Raw genomic sequence first — 15,297 nt, 5'->3', positions numbered from 1 at the left:
AACAGGCGTTCATGCACTCCCACTTGAAAAGTCAAAGGATTTTGGATCCAGATGAACAGCTTGAAAAACAAGAAGCTTAACATTTTGGAAAATGTGTGAAAAACTAATGAAAAAATTTAGACAACAGTCAGTGTACAGCACAGACAAAAAAAAGCATCACAGTTGAAGTCTGGCAAATTGAACAGCAACTGTGTAACTATATTTAGACTGGGTTTGAATTGCACAAAAGTGGATATTCTCTTCTAATAATGTGACTTGTAAAGGGAATTGGTTGGATGGGTGTTATAGTAAAGGTGCTGAATACAAAATTGTGTTGCATTACTCATATTTTTAATAATTAAAACCATTAATAATTTTTCTTCCACTTTACACAGAAACACTACTTCTGTTGGCATGTTGCATAAAATCCAAGTAAAATAAATCTTTGTTTTTTTAGAAATAACAATGAATACTTTAGCAAGGTAATCTGCACATACAAATTGCACTTAATGAACAAACAATATATTTTTCTTTCATCTTACGAGTATTCTTACCATAGTACAATAGGATTTTTAAATATATATATATATATATATATATATATATTTTTTTTTTTTTTAACAAATTTAACAATGAATAACTCCCGCTGTTTTCTGTTTTTGCAGACTAATGTGTTTCAGGGAACAAAATAATATCAGCATTTGTACGCTGGAGGACGTACAAATGCTGACACAGCTGAACAACCCACCACCAGAAAACACTGCGTTCTAGTTTACCTTCTGAAAAACCTATACAGACAGAAAAACTGTTCTAGGAGAGTAAATCGATAACTAAGCACCAGAGACTTCAGCCCGAGTAGCAGTGATGATGTAGAACCACACGTCACGCTTCTGTCTGAACACTGGTTTGTACACATGCAGGTTGTGGTGCAACCTGAAAATTCAATATTTGTGTTTGTGAACTTTAAATTGGGATAAGCTTCTGTGTCAGACAACTTATGACACAGTTTTTGACCTAAAATGTAGTTTTCTCTGTGAACTGCAAAATAATCTATTTAAAGGTTTTTATGCAGAGCTTCAAGATCTTACTTGCATTAGGAAGTTTGTATTTCAGGTATAATTTACCCTAAGAGGGTCAAAAAGGTACTTAGTTAAGAGACTCAGATGAAAAACAGACATTTAGCGATTGTGTTCTTTGCTAACAAAATAAAGGTCTGGGCCTTTATATATTTTTTGTAACAAACATCCGTGTTTTATTAGATTTTTAAGGGATAAAACAAAAACCTGTGCAAAACGATGTGCATATCGGTACAGTGGAAGAAAAATGATAAATGGTTTTCAAAGTTTTATTACAAATAAAACCCAAAAAGTGCTGCATGAATTTGTATTCAGCACCCTTTACTCTAATACCCCGAAACACAATCAAATACAACCCTTTGCCTCTGGATGACACTGAATGAACAGAGTGCAATTTAATCTCAGCATAAATAAAAGGTTTGTTAGAGAACATTAGTTAACAACCGGCATTATAAAAATCAAGGACCACGGCAGACAGGTCAGGGAGAACATTGGGGAGAAATTTAAAGCAAAGGATTTAGGGTTATAATGAACTGGATAACTGAGAACCTACACCAGCAACAAATCCAAACCTGAACTCACCCAAGCTGAAAAAGAAGCAACCAAGAGATCATTAGTAACTATGCAGCAGCTGCAGGGATCAATAACTCAAATGGGAGAAACTGTTAACAGAATATCTGTTGGAGACAGACAAATATGGTCTCTATGGGAGGATGTTTGCAGCTTGCCACAAGCCTGGTACACCTTGAACAATGCTTGTTCACCTTAAATAAAGGTGGCAGCATCAGGCTATTGGATCCTTTTCTTCAGTAGGGCCAGGGAAGCTGGTCAGAGTTGAAGCAAAGATGGATGGAGTGAAACACAGAACAATACCAGGAGAAAACCACTCAGATATTGCAGAAGACTTGGGTGGAGGTTCACCTAATAGTATGAGACCAACCCTAAACATACAATCGGAGCTACAATGGAATGGTTTAGATTAGAGCATATTCATGAGTTCGAATAGCCTGAAAATTAAGCGAAAGGCGATGCTTGGAAAGACCTTCAATCAAAATATACAGTTGCTTTTCCAATTTAAAAAGAAAATTGGCAACAGTTTCAGTTTCTAGATGTGCAGAACAGGAAGAAATCTTCTTAGGTTGTCTCAGATACCTTCAACCGATTAATGAGGAAACAATTTAGCATCATCCACCTCATCCACAAGGAAAACAATGTATGTACTCTAAAAGTCAAGGTAACACCTCGATTTTGTTGCTATTAGACAAGATCCACCTTAATAAAGACTTTGGGCATGCAGAGCAGTTTCTAGATTTATACAATCATACCTGCTCCAAGTGGCTTTCCCAAAGTCCAGCAATCAAACCTGCTGCTAAAGTGCAAACATCATTCTGTTTAATCTTCTGCGACATGTTTTTGTCCACATGTAAACTGAGTGGTGTGGTGAAGTTATCGTGCAGTTCTTGGTAAACGCCTGTGAAAGATATAAAGTTTGTTTTTGCTCAGCAGGCTGGAGACAGTCTAGACATTGGTTTAACTTTGTCATTCTTAAGCAGAACTATTTTGGATCTGCAATAGACGTGACCCAAAAAGCTTCTCAGAAGATTTATCATCTAGTAAAAAAGGTCCCGAGTTCACACATCCCAGCTGGACCAGAACCTTTTTGTGAAGAGTTCAATTTGCATGCTTGGTTTCTCTCTGGATAGAGCGGTGCTTTCCCACAGTCTCTCATATGAATCTGTGATCTATTCCAATTTGTTGCTCATAATACAAAACACTGTTATTGGTTTGCACTGCAATAATACAGCCTGTTCTTTAACCACACTGATGATCAAATCTCACTGGTTTCCCATCTTAAAAAGTACATTTATTGAGGTTGTAGCATCATTTTATCTACGAATAATGTAACTTAAAAAAGACAATGTACATCTTTTATATTGTGTTAGATGCAGAAGAAACAAAATGACACACAGTGTTTATAGGTTAAAACACAGTTTATTTATTTATTTTTTGCTTAAATAATTAATCATCCAGGATTGGCTATGTTGGTTCGTCATACATGTTGGTACCAGATTTATTTTCAGTGAATGCAAGGGGTAGATTCGTATGAAAAAGAAACACAGAAAAAATAGATTTACAGTAAAAGAGACTAACATTTTCACCAATGTGAAGTCACAGGTGTGATTTGTGTGATTCCAGCTGTTGGTAGAGTTACGGTTTTGGTGGTTGATGCTAAAAATCAGATCATGTAAATAACAATTAAATATGATGAAAGTTGTAAAAACGTAACATAAAAACAGTCCCCGTTTTTAAAAACACCAGTAGACAGAAAAGCCATAGTATGCATGTTGGGAGTAAAGACTTATGGTACACACACACATCCCCTCACGCATACACACACACACACACACAGGACTGGCAGCAGATTAGCGCTAATATTCCAGCCTGCAGGTTACATCTGACAAAACCGCCCGTAATTTTTGTTAGATCAAGACCGAAGATTTACTGTCCCACAACTTAAATGTGGAGTGTGATTACTAAACCAAAGACCGCCACAGATGAAAACCTTTGTGTTATTATGAGCCTAAATAGATAAAGAAGTTCTGTCACACCCTCACTAATTGTACTACAGTGCTTTAAAATTAGAAGAAAGAAAAGAAAACATTAAAAATAAAGTGACACAACATGCAGCAAAATATAATTTCTCTGGAGAACGTTCCACAGCAGAGTAGCTGTTCAGACATCCAATGTGTAAAATTAAGCAGTTTTTTTCCTGCATTCATTCCTCGTTCTCATACAGATTTTTTGCTCCTTTTTTTTCATTATTTAGGAAGAGCAAATCAAGTCACACAGTCAAGTGCACCGACTCTGCAAAGCCTCATCAGCTCAAATCAGTGCATAAACAATCTGTGAAGCTACTATTTTTTTTGTTGTTTTTATACAGTATCAATTATATACAACAAAATCGCCCCTTTGCTGTTAGATTTTATTTTAAAAAACAAACCACATGGTACACTCCAGTGCCTCTGTTTCAGATTCAGGAGGGAAAAAAAAGAAAACAAAACAAAAGCGCAGTAAAAGGCGAGTGTCAGAGAGTGGAGTCTGTTCTGTCAGCAGGTTTTTTATTTGGCTGCAGATGCAGTTCATTTGCTGCTGATGAGCTAAAGTTTTCCGCTCACGTCCATGCGTGTCCCTTCCGATTTGCTTTGTTTTTCTTTCTTTTTTTTCTGACAGTGAGTGAGTTCGGTGACATGCTCATGCGAAATCAAGGAAAAGTAACGTCGTCTTGCTGTAAACCATGCGCTGCAGGTGAATGCTTCCAAAACAATTTGGGTGACTTGACACGTCCCAACCCGATCTTCTTCATTGTGGACTCCAGTTCAGCTGTTTTTCCAAGAGTGGCGTCGCTGTGAGTGACTTAAAAACCTGGAGGGTAAAAGGCAACAGTTTATACTTTCAAGCAAAAATGTAAAAAGTTATTCAGAAATGTTAGGTTTACTTTCTCAGGTGAAACTAGTGTTTTACAAAAATATTCATAACCATTGAGATTTTTATACATTTGGTGATTTTACAAGCACAAACTTAGAATTTTGAAGGTGAAGGAAAATATATGAACAACATTTAATTGAGTTTTTTACATTTGTAGTCATCCTTTTTACTCAAGTGCAACCAAATTTCCTTCCAAAAACACATCAGTCCAGCATAAAGCCGGAACTACAAAGGAACGGTTAAGATGAAAGTATATTAAAGTGTTAGAAAGGTGCAAAGTTTGGACCTAAGTCCAATTAGAAATTTGTAGAAAGACTTGAACATTGACATGTACAAACACTCTCCAGCCAATCTAACTGGACATGATCTATTTAGCAAAAATTTAGACACACATAAAAACAGCTCTAACATTAAAACTAATTTTTTCACAAAGTACTGGTTCAAGGCTCTAAATGCTAATTTTGAAAATAATGTAGAATTTTCCGATTACTTCATAATTATGAATGACCACGTAACATAAAAACAGCTCAACAAGATCCATGAAAGTTTGTGGCTGTAACCTGACACAGTGTGTAAAGGTTTAGATTGTATGAATACTTTTGCAAAGAACTGGAGTTTGTTGCAAACACAATTATCCGAGGATTTTCATACAAAAACTTCAAAATATTTTTCAAGTTCAGACTTAACAAGTTGCACTGTTTCAATTTAACACTCACCCATTAAAAGAACAAAAGCACAAAGTTCAGGACCTGGAAGGATAGCTCTATGCTGGGGGAACATGCTGAGTCACAATTATTGTATTTAAGTTGAATCTGTTGCATCATTTTATCCATTTAATTGATTAGTTTTATAATTAAGTTGGTACTTTATTCTTTTTTTTACTTTCTATTGCCATTAGTGTATATACGAAGGTTTCAAAATGATTTGATTTGAGGGGAGCTGGCACCTCTCAAACAAAGTAAGTGAGGCCATTGAGAATGAAGTGAATGTCGCTGTGATACAGGACGTTACCAGAGTCTAAATGTTCTCTTACCTGGTTATTTTCAGAGCCTTGCTGTTACGACTGACTCTTTTTTTCTTGCTTCTTGCTGGAACCATCTCCAGGCTGGGCAGGAAAAGCAGCGAAGTTCATTAAAAGAAAAAACAACAGAAAAATTATAAGTTATTAATTTGTTCAGGCAAAGACTATTAAAAGCATACACAAGTCTGGTCACTACAGCAGGCAGCATGCTGGAAGAAAAATTAGATCAGGGAGAGAAAGAAAAGTTTCTATCAATGTACAAGCAAATTACACATGGTTAAAAAAAATAAAAACATTCTGTATTTAATGAAACGCCCAATATTTGTTATTTACAACCTGAAAACACATCAAAACCACTGCAAACTGCAATCAACTCTGTTTTTCACACAGGCATCAACACTGACAGGTCACATTATTGCTAAATATCAGAGATCACAATTTACTTCAAAACCTATCACAAAAATCAAGAATGGAAATGGCTCAACTTTAGCACACTGCAGAGTTTCACTTGTGACTTATTTAAATACACCAGCATGACGTTCAGGCGCAAAATATCACCTTATGTGTGTTCACTAATGCCGAAAGACTGATGGTTTTTTTAAAGGTATATGGTTTCTAAATTAAGGCTACATAATGTATCATCAAAGCAAAATTACAACTGCACTCACTGATGTTCTGAAAGTCAATTTAAAAGACTGTTGTTCTTTTAAATCTTAAAATTATTACACTTTTCATAGCAATAGGCTGTTCAGCCAGTTGAACTTAGTTTTACTGCAGTAGATGCCCACAACCAAATCAGATACAAGGATTTCAGAGTGTTGGAAGTAATCATATTCCAATCAAATTCACTAATGCCATGAAGCCCTACTCTTAAGTATATATTCAATGAAGTCCAAGACAAAGTGGCTGTTTGTGACAAACATCTCTAAACTTATTTCTTAACTTTGGATTGACTTCATCAAACATTAAGCGATTATTTTCAAAGCTCAAATGAAAGAATAACAATATACTGCTATTGAAGTTGGTTTGTTGCCTTTAAGTACTTGTTTAATTTGGTCTTATTAATCTTTATATTTTCTAACCACTAATACTCAGGATTGGACACTTCTGCAATTGTTTTGTGGATTAGAAAACCAAAAACCACTAGAACCACACTTTTACACACCAAACACAAACTACATTTGCAGTTTTTTTTTTCAAGGTTTTATCTCATTTCAGTGCTGTGCAAGTTCAAGTCGGTCCAGGTGCAGCAGTTGGTTTTGACGCCAACCTGTGTTTTCTCTCTCTGGACCTCCTCCTTGTGACCATGTCGGGAACGCTTCCCTCTTTTCTTGCCCCTCCCACCCTTGTTTCCTGCTGCAGATGCTGCAGCAGCATCTGCCTCGCCTACATCAACACCAGAAGTTCCTTCCCCTGGAATAGTCTGGCCTTCACATTCCAGCCTTTCCTGTGAGTTGAAACCCCGACGAACCACCTTTCTGATAACCTGTAGGGGGCAGAAGCAGGTCAGGAAGAGGATGATGGGAATGTTTTAAAGGGGAAAATAACAGAATGGAAGATGTTTGCAGGTAAGCTGTAGCAGGGCAGGAAGATGGTTACTTTTCTGGTGACCAGATTCCCATCATCATCTATGAACTGCTCCTCAGTAACAGACTGTCCAGGAATGTTTCTGGCCTCCTCTCCCTGTGATGAAAGTTGTAGGAAGAAAAGATGAGTGGAAAAACAAAAGACAAATGGGTGGAATGGGAAAGGAAGAGCAAAGCTGCAGGCTTTTTTTAAGAGTTAAAGTGCTACTTTCAGAAGCACATCAACAAGCAGGAATCATCAATTGTTATATTCAAACAGATTCGAAAGGTTTGGATCAAAAAGAAAAAAAAAAGTAGCAAACTTTAGGTTGCAATCAGTCGGTCTAATTTAAACTTGCTGTCATGCAAACAAACAAAAAGGGACAGGCATAAACTCAATGTATTGAGATAATTAGATGAAATTCTGCAACTAGTAACAATCCAATAATTCCACTGTTACAGACTGAAAACTATTGTACAATCTTTTGTCATTTAACCATATTTTCTCACTGAAAACCTGGAATAGATCGTAGAAACTACTTAAAAAACACCAGTATTCAATGTGGGTACAGGATGTCTCTCTGTAGGTGGCCTCATTTCATACCTAAAAACTATATAAAAATTACAAAAATGGGAAGGTGTGAAATGACCAGCACCTCATTAATCTCTAGTGGAAATATATCCCAGTAATCACAACAATATTCATTGATTTGGATTTGCACAACCAAACAAAGCAAAACAAATCAACCAACCAACCAAATACAAAGAAGGAGTAGTGGCTCACACCAACAAGCAGTGAATACACCAAAGCTGAACACTAACTCAGCTTTACATGAAATAAATATGGAAATATTTTTCAATGAAATTTCAGGGGGTAGACAATAAAATACAGTTCACTACACATTTCTACCCAGTTCTGTATTTCCACCGATGGTTTTTGTGAAAACCATTTACAGCGTTCAATGTGTCTAGACTACAGTAGCACACAAACACTGAAATGACAACACACGGCTTCTTTCATGCTAAGGAAAGAATGGCAGTAGATTGCACTGGCTCTCTTGAACTTTACACACTTTGTTTTTGGACTGAGCTCAGCACTCTGTTCACACACACACCAGGCCTCACACACCTTGAGTATGACCCGTCTGCGGTACACCCTGGTAGTGACGGTGGTCTCGTCGTCAGAGCCGGACTCATCAGCTCTGATGGTTTCCTGACAAAGGCAGCCCCGCAGCGAGGCATTGTTAACAACCCTGATGTGTGTCTAAGGTATGTTTTACCTTAATAATTGACTACATTTGCACTAATAAATCATCTTTATTGGTTATTGGCAGATCAGACAATTTGATTTCTGAAGGTAAAATCATCTAAGCATCCAAAATATACATATGATGCTTTGAAAAAGATGTGCAATTTTTTTCCCTATGTTTAACAGCACTTGGAAACTACTGTTAAAATAGTGAAATGTTAGAGGGGGTGTAATGATATCGTATAAATTCATGAGCCAACTGTATGCAAGCATAACCTCACTATTCTGCAAACCTCCATGTGCGACCTGCATTTCCTGTCTGCCTTCTGCTTGGTTCTCTTCATCACCACATCACCCCCCCTAATGTTTCATGGTCACAGATCCGCTTTTTACTTTCTGATGTGGAAAACCTGTAGAGGGAAGCACAGTTGTGTTCCTCTCACTACGACATGTTGAGCACCATGGCCATCAATCGATGTGTTTGGAACCTTGACATCAAACTATCAACATACTGCCTAAAAAATATTTACTTAAATGTTTAAATGTGTTTCTGACTGAACTGGGGATGATCTTATAATTCCTTCCTGTTTTTGAATTGACCCGTACTGCCTCACTCCAAGAACTCAGGGCACATTTAATCTATTTTATGTGTTATAGTCCTAAAAAATAAATATATATCTTTGTCACACAAAATTTAAATCTGCATCTCAGACATCAAAGAGTCATTAGTAATTTTGGTGGCTTTGAAAAACCCAAAACATGTAGTGAAGACTTTGTCGAACCCAGGAGATCTCACAGTTTCATGAGATGGATGAAAGTTTCCCTGTGTGGAAGCTTCTCACCTGCACTTTGTGCTGGGACTTGCTGCCTACGTCCTCCCGTCCTCGGCTGGGTCCCGCTGTCCTGCTGTCTTCTTCAGCCCCTTTCTTCTTGGCTTCTTTTTCCCTCCCTTCCCTGGCTGGCTCTGTGTGACCTCCGTTCTGAGCCGGGGGCTGCTCCAGGGAATCAGCTGGACTGTCAGGGCTGAATTAGGTGAAAGGTTTCAGACCCAACAGCAGATTTGCGCATTTGATCTGAGTAGTAGAACAGATCAAATCTTACCTGCTCTCTGTGTCCTTGCTGCTGTGTCCAGCTGTGGCTCCAGACATCTCAGTCCTCCAGCCTGGAACTGAAGAAATGTTTTTTTCTGCTTGCCGAACTTGCTCAAGGATCGCATTCACTCTCTCTTCGGTCATCTCCTCTTCCTCCATGCCTCCCTCCAGCTGTATATCCTCCAGCAGACTCCGCAGTCTCTCCTGGGTCATTTCCTCTTCTTCCTCTCTTCCATTCTGAGAACCATCTTTAAGTTTCCCTGCCCTTCGGTCATTTTCTGGCATCTCAACTGTCATCCCTCTGTCTCCTCCAGACAGAACTGTGTCTTCAGGCCCCGCTATAGGAGGCTCAGAGCCAGCGGCCGGAACCACGGTGGAGGGGTCGCTGCTGGAGGTGCTTGTGGTCTGAGCTAGAGAGAGGTCACTAGGTCTGGTGAGTGTGGTCCTACTTGGGGACATTATGCTAGCTTCACCCTCACTAAAGAATTCATCGGAGCGCAGGGGGGTACAGGGGACGTAGTTGAGTTCTGTTGGGGTTTTCAGTTCCAGATCTATACTGTGGTCTCCTGGATGGATGGCAGGAGTAAAGGATTAGAGGATCGATGAGGGAGGGAGAGGGGAGAACAGAGGGAAGGGAAGTGGGAGGGAGAGGTGAAGTTGTGGAGGTGATGAAATGAGAAACACTTATGTAACATTTAGGAGAAACTTTTGTTCAAAAGCCACTTAAAACAAATTACACAAAAGCAGGCAGCAGGAAGAAACTTTAAACTCTTAAAGATTCATTCAACATGGTGTCTATATTGGTGTGCATAGACTCACTGGCCATTTTTGTGGGTTTTGGTTGAAACTGAACAGTTTCTGGTTTAAAAGTAAATATTTAGAAGAGGTCAGCTTTTAGATACCTAAATGGCGATGGGTTTTTGTAAAGATTAGTCAAGATTCAGATTATCTCGCCTATTCACTCATAAAGCCAGATGAAGGAAAAAGCTGCGTCTGAATGCTTTGCTCAGAAAGAAAATGAGACGATAGTCTTTAATTTATCACTAGTCTTATCATCTTCAAAGCAAATCTCTGTTTCTGAAGCACAAGATTGATTTTTTAGAGTTAACACTGGCACACAAATATGTTCAGAAATTCATTTGGATGTGTTGAGAAGATATGAAACTATATTACTTTATTTGACTTTTATTTATACAGGTTGTCTCATTGAGATCCAATAACGAGAGACATTATATAAGATGGCTAATGTTAAGGCAAAAGCTGGCTCAAAAAAACATTTGTTGTTCTTTCTTTGGTATGGATGATGAAGATTACACAACCTTTCAAAACGTACATAAGTAGTTTGGAAAAAGTGCTAGGTAGTGAATACTATGGAAAGTTTAGAAAGTAAAGAGCCAGTTTCCTAATTAGAACGCCCTGACGAGTTTAATGAATCTGCCATTTAAATGAGAAAACATGCGACTGTTGTTGAGTTTACATGTTCTCTTTCAATAACAGCTTGAGTGTAATCTGTATTTGGGTGTTCTGAACCAGCCTCAGAGTAAACACAACACTATCAAAAATAACGGAGACAGAGAGATATAAAGAAACATCAGAAAATGTAAAAGTAGAACTTAGCAAACTGTATTTAACTTATAATCACATTGTGCCTTGCAAACATAATCGTATCCCTTAAACTTGTGCACATTTGGTTACAACCACAACCTTCAGTGTATTGCTTTAAGATTTTGTGTGACAGATTAACACAAAATTGTAAAACTAAAGTGATGCACATTATTTACATTTGTTAAACAGAATATGGCTTTGCAGTAATTAAATTTTACACTGATACCCTTAAATCAAATACACTGTAACAGTCTGGCTTCAGCTAATTCAGGAAAAGAGTCCACTTCTGTGAAACTTACTTTCTGTGTAAATGGAGTGAAGAATAGGAGAGAAATTGCCAAAGAAAAAGTCAGGAGGCTCGTGGTATCTCATACAAATGCACACCACACTTTTCAGTTTGTTATTTGTTAAAATAAATAAAAATATATGTACACTTTTTCTCCACCTTACAACTAAGGTTCACTTTGTGTTTACTTATCACATAATTCCCAATAAGTTTGCGTAAGGTTTGTGGTTGTAATGCTCAAAGGGTGAAACAATTTTGCAAGGCATTGAATCCTCACGCCTGAGGTTAGCACTTCAAAGTCAGGTTAGTCTTTTGTAAAAGCACTTATTTATAAGCTCATTTATGGGCGGATTTTGTAAGTAAGATTTATAACTTCTTTTAGGAAAGCTAAACTCCAGATTCTTTTAACAACAAAGTAATTTAGGCAGGAAATAGCAAAATAACAGAGAGCACTCTAAATGTAAATCTCGGGTACTGAACGATCACGTCTGAAGTACGAGGGGATACCAGGGGGAAGGGGAGATGGTGGAGGGGAAGGAGGGCAGAAGATAGGAGAAGAGGATTGGTACATGATGTTACACAACTGTGGAGGTGGAGAGGAGACAAACAGTAAAGCAGGAGAAGGAGGAGAAGCAGGGACAAAAGCAGGTAAAGATGACAAAGTAGGAGAGGAGCAAGAGTTGGAAGGAGGAAACTGACTTTTCAGAGTTGGGCTTAGTATGTGCGGTTGAAGGGAGGAAGAAACTGAGGCCGAGGGTAGAGTTACAGCAGAAGGAGAGAAGTTGGGAGGAAAGAAGAACGCGGAGCAGCTAAAAGGACTTCGAGGAGTGGGAAGAAGTGGAGGGGAGTAAGGCAGGGTGGAGAAATGAGGGAGAACAGGAGCAACTGGTAGGAGGTAAACAGGAGGTGTGGTAGGGGGAGAAGGGAAGGTGAAGACAGAGGACGGAGAAGACAAAAGGCTGATTTTACTGGGATAAGGAGGAGAGGAGACGGAGCTTAAAGGCTGACAGGTCTGAGGGTACGGGGAGAGAGTAGGACTGTTAATAACTTTTGGAGCTACAGTATATCATTACAAATGCACAAGACACAAGACAAGAAAGACAAGACAACTGTTAGACAGAAATCCGACAAAAAGACAAACAGCATGTAAAAATAAACATGTTAAGCATTGACAATGAAATGAAGAAGTAACTGATTAAGGAGCTGATGGTGTTTAAGCTGCAGAGATGAGGGCTTTGCAGGCACAGGGTTCCTTATAAACTGATAGGCAACAGGAGTCTTAGCAGCAGCTGGAGCTTAATGCTGAACACATCTTGCAAAGAGACTGGTTTTAACATCATCATCTCGATTCAAAGGATAACTTTTAGGAGTTATTTTAATTTGTTTCTTATTGTTGAAATTTGCAAGAGAAAACTGGTGGGCAACAAAGAGGAAAATCCAAACCACTTTTAGATGCAAAAGGCCTTTTCTACAAAAGCAAAGGGTCAATCTTTAAATATGTAAATAACTGGAGTACACTAGCATATTGTGAAGTTGTTCTTGCACAGGTGTTTCTAAAGAAAGCAAAGCATAATTGAAGAGGCAATCTATTTCAGCAGTTCTAATTTAAAAAGTGAAACTCAGGCATAAAATAAATTAATTGTATGCAGAGTGACATAGAGAAATTTTGGCCTACTGGAAAAAAATCTCCATGTATTGACATTACTTGCATTTAGCTGGGACTCTTCGCATAAATTACCAAATGAACCTTCTGGTATCGATGTTGTTTGCCCACTCTTTTCAATCACACCTTTTCCCTCCGCTCAACCGCAAAGAGGGTGAAGGGTTTTGCCCAAGGACACAAACAACGAGAGTGGGCGGACCACCGTTTGCAGGGCCGCCACTATCGGCCACAAAATTATTCAATTTTGAGCTGTCATTAACTTTAAATAAAATTTACAGAAATAAAGAATTTAATTTGCGTAACTAGTCAACATAATATGTTTTACTTTTTGACTTGGATTTCTGAAATAAATTACCTTTTCAATTTAAATCTTGGTCTATCTGTTGACAATGCCATATTTCCAGTGGCATGATTAAATTCAGAAATAGCAGCGACACCACTCTTCTTCTTCACTTACCAAGTTTCTATCTTGGTCAAAATACCAGTATATAGATCTGTTATGTGTGAGCAACTTAGCAAAGCACCAATCCAGCATTACATTGTGGTTTTACAGATGGCTAAAATTCAGACAATCACAGAGCATAGGGGCAGGAGCAGATGTTTGATCCAGAAGCTGCTATGGTTATTAGAAGTTTCTCATTCATGGGAAGTAGCTGGTTAGTGTTGGCGAGTACTGCCAGGAGGTTTTTCTGTAGATGTTAGTCGCTCTGAAGCAAGAAGAAGAGGAGTAGGAAGAGGAGGAGCAGTAGGGGAGTCTGCTGGTCTCAAAGCAGAGGAAGCTACAGCGGAGTGTAGAGGACGGGAGGCTTGGAGGACACCAGGAGATGGAAGGTACAGTACAGCTAGCAGCAGTGAAAGAAGCAGCGTTATACACATTAAAAAAACCCTGCAGTTTCAACTCATCTGTGAGTGTCATCTTAGACTGAGAGAGATCGACACTCCTAGTTGCGTTGAAAAGCTTTCACCAATTTAAAAATTGTTAAAAGTGAATTTTTAACCTTAAAAACGTGGGCAGGCCGCATTGCAAGCAAAGTTACATCCATGCATGCAGTTAATTGTCCTTAATCAGCTGGAAATTGCCTTAACATTTGAAATCATCTTTCTACAAAGATCACACTGCCTCAAGAGAAACACTGATCTTTTATGTTAAGATGACTTCAGGAACCTTGATAAAGCAGAAACAGGATATGAGGTTCATTGCATAATTTTGCTTAAAAATAGCTATTTTTAAATCACTGACAGAATGAAAGTACTGAGCAAATAAAAGCAACATAATACTAAAGACAAGGAAATGTGATGTCAAGCATACAATTCAGTAAAGGAAAGTCAAAAAATGGAACAAAAGGGCAAATTTTTATCAACGTTTTGCAATTATCTTCAGTGGATCCCACAATACCAGAGATTACTGCCACATTTCATTATTTAGTAGGAAAGACAGAAACATAGAGATAGAGAGAGTAAAAAAAAAGACTTGCCATACTGCATGACATGCATGCTGCTCTGAAGAACTTGTTTTTGATGTGCTTTAAGAGTAGATGTGTTGTATCAAAGTTCCAAATATTCACATATACGTAACTAGTGTCCTGCCTCATCTGAGAAATACGCTTCATATGTGTATGCCTTTTTATAAAAACATTAGATTCATCAGATGGGGCAGAGACAGCGATCACTTCCTTCATCATGCTGTTGTGCATTTCCCATGAAAAAAACACACACAAAAAAAATCATGCACCGTCTTCACTGGTACAGATTTTTCAACATTCAAAATTGTCCATATTGTCCGTTTTTTTTTTAAAGCTAAAAAGCCTACTTGATAATATAAGACAGAAAACTACCTCAAATAACCGACTGGAGCCCTAGGTCATTTTAGGCTGGTCCCTAATGGTTTGATCCAGCAGGATTGCTTCAGTATTTATGTGCATCGTTAGGTCTAACTATCTAGCTGAAAGAGGAAGTGAAGAATGAAGGGATAGACTGAGAGGATAGTTCAGCTAGGGTGGGCTACACTTTACCATCGGACTGATCCGGGAATACTGCGTTATCATCGGCAAAGCAGCGTGTGCCTGTTATGTTACCGTAGTCAAATATGGGCCCTTCCAGCAAAGTCACAATATCCAACCGATTGATCTTAGTCAGCACCGCAGTTAAAGCATCCGCTGGAGGGGAGAAAGAGACAGAGAGGGGAATAGATGGGTTATGTTCGTCATGTTTCAATCCACAAATTGTGGTTTTCGTTTGAATTATTGGGTTTCATCTCATTCGCACCTGGAATGAAA

At 38.3% G+C, this 15,297-nt stretch overlaps 1 protein-coding gene across 7 annotated transcripts in view; it reads right to left on the bottom strand.

Moving 5' to 3' along the window:
• Nucleotides 1-3,031: 3,031 nt before the first annotated feature.
• The window catches only part of LOC114152052 (ankyrin-3-like), a 101,175-nt gene continuing 88,909 nt past the window's right edge, over nucleotides 3,032-15,297 (bottom strand). For all 7 annotated transcript variants that reach the window (XM_028029722.1, XM_028029724.1, XM_028029723.1 and 4 more), the window contains 8 exons: nucleotides 15,034-15,177; nucleotides 9,478-10,033; nucleotides 9,219-9,399; nucleotides 8,257-8,340; nucleotides 7,162-7,245; nucleotides 6,833-7,048; nucleotides 5,575-5,646; nucleotides 3,032-4,478 (listed from right to left, as the gene is read on the bottom strand). In XM_028029722.1, coding sequence (XP_027885523.1) covers nucleotides 5,599-5,646; nucleotides 6,833-7,048; nucleotides 7,162-7,245; nucleotides 8,257-8,340; nucleotides 9,219-9,399; nucleotides 9,478-10,033; nucleotides 15,034-15,177 — 1,313 coding nt within the window. In that variant the 3' untranslated portion in view covers nucleotides 3,032-4,478; nucleotides 5,575-5,598. The remainder of the gene's footprint in view (nucleotides 4,479-5,574; nucleotides 5,647-6,832; nucleotides 7,049-7,161; nucleotides 7,246-8,256; nucleotides 8,341-9,218; nucleotides 9,400-9,477; nucleotides 10,034-15,033; nucleotides 15,178-15,297) is intronic.

Source organism: Xiphophorus couchianus, chromosome 10, assembly GCF_001444195.1.
Source record: "Xiphophorus couchianus chromosome 10, X_couchianus-1.0, whole genome shotgun sequence".
Taxonomy (NCBI): domain Eukaryota; kingdom Metazoa; phylum Chordata; class Actinopteri; order Cyprinodontiformes; family Poeciliidae; genus Xiphophorus; species Xiphophorus couchianus.
This window is presented reverse-complemented; position numbering and strand designations above follow the sequence as displayed.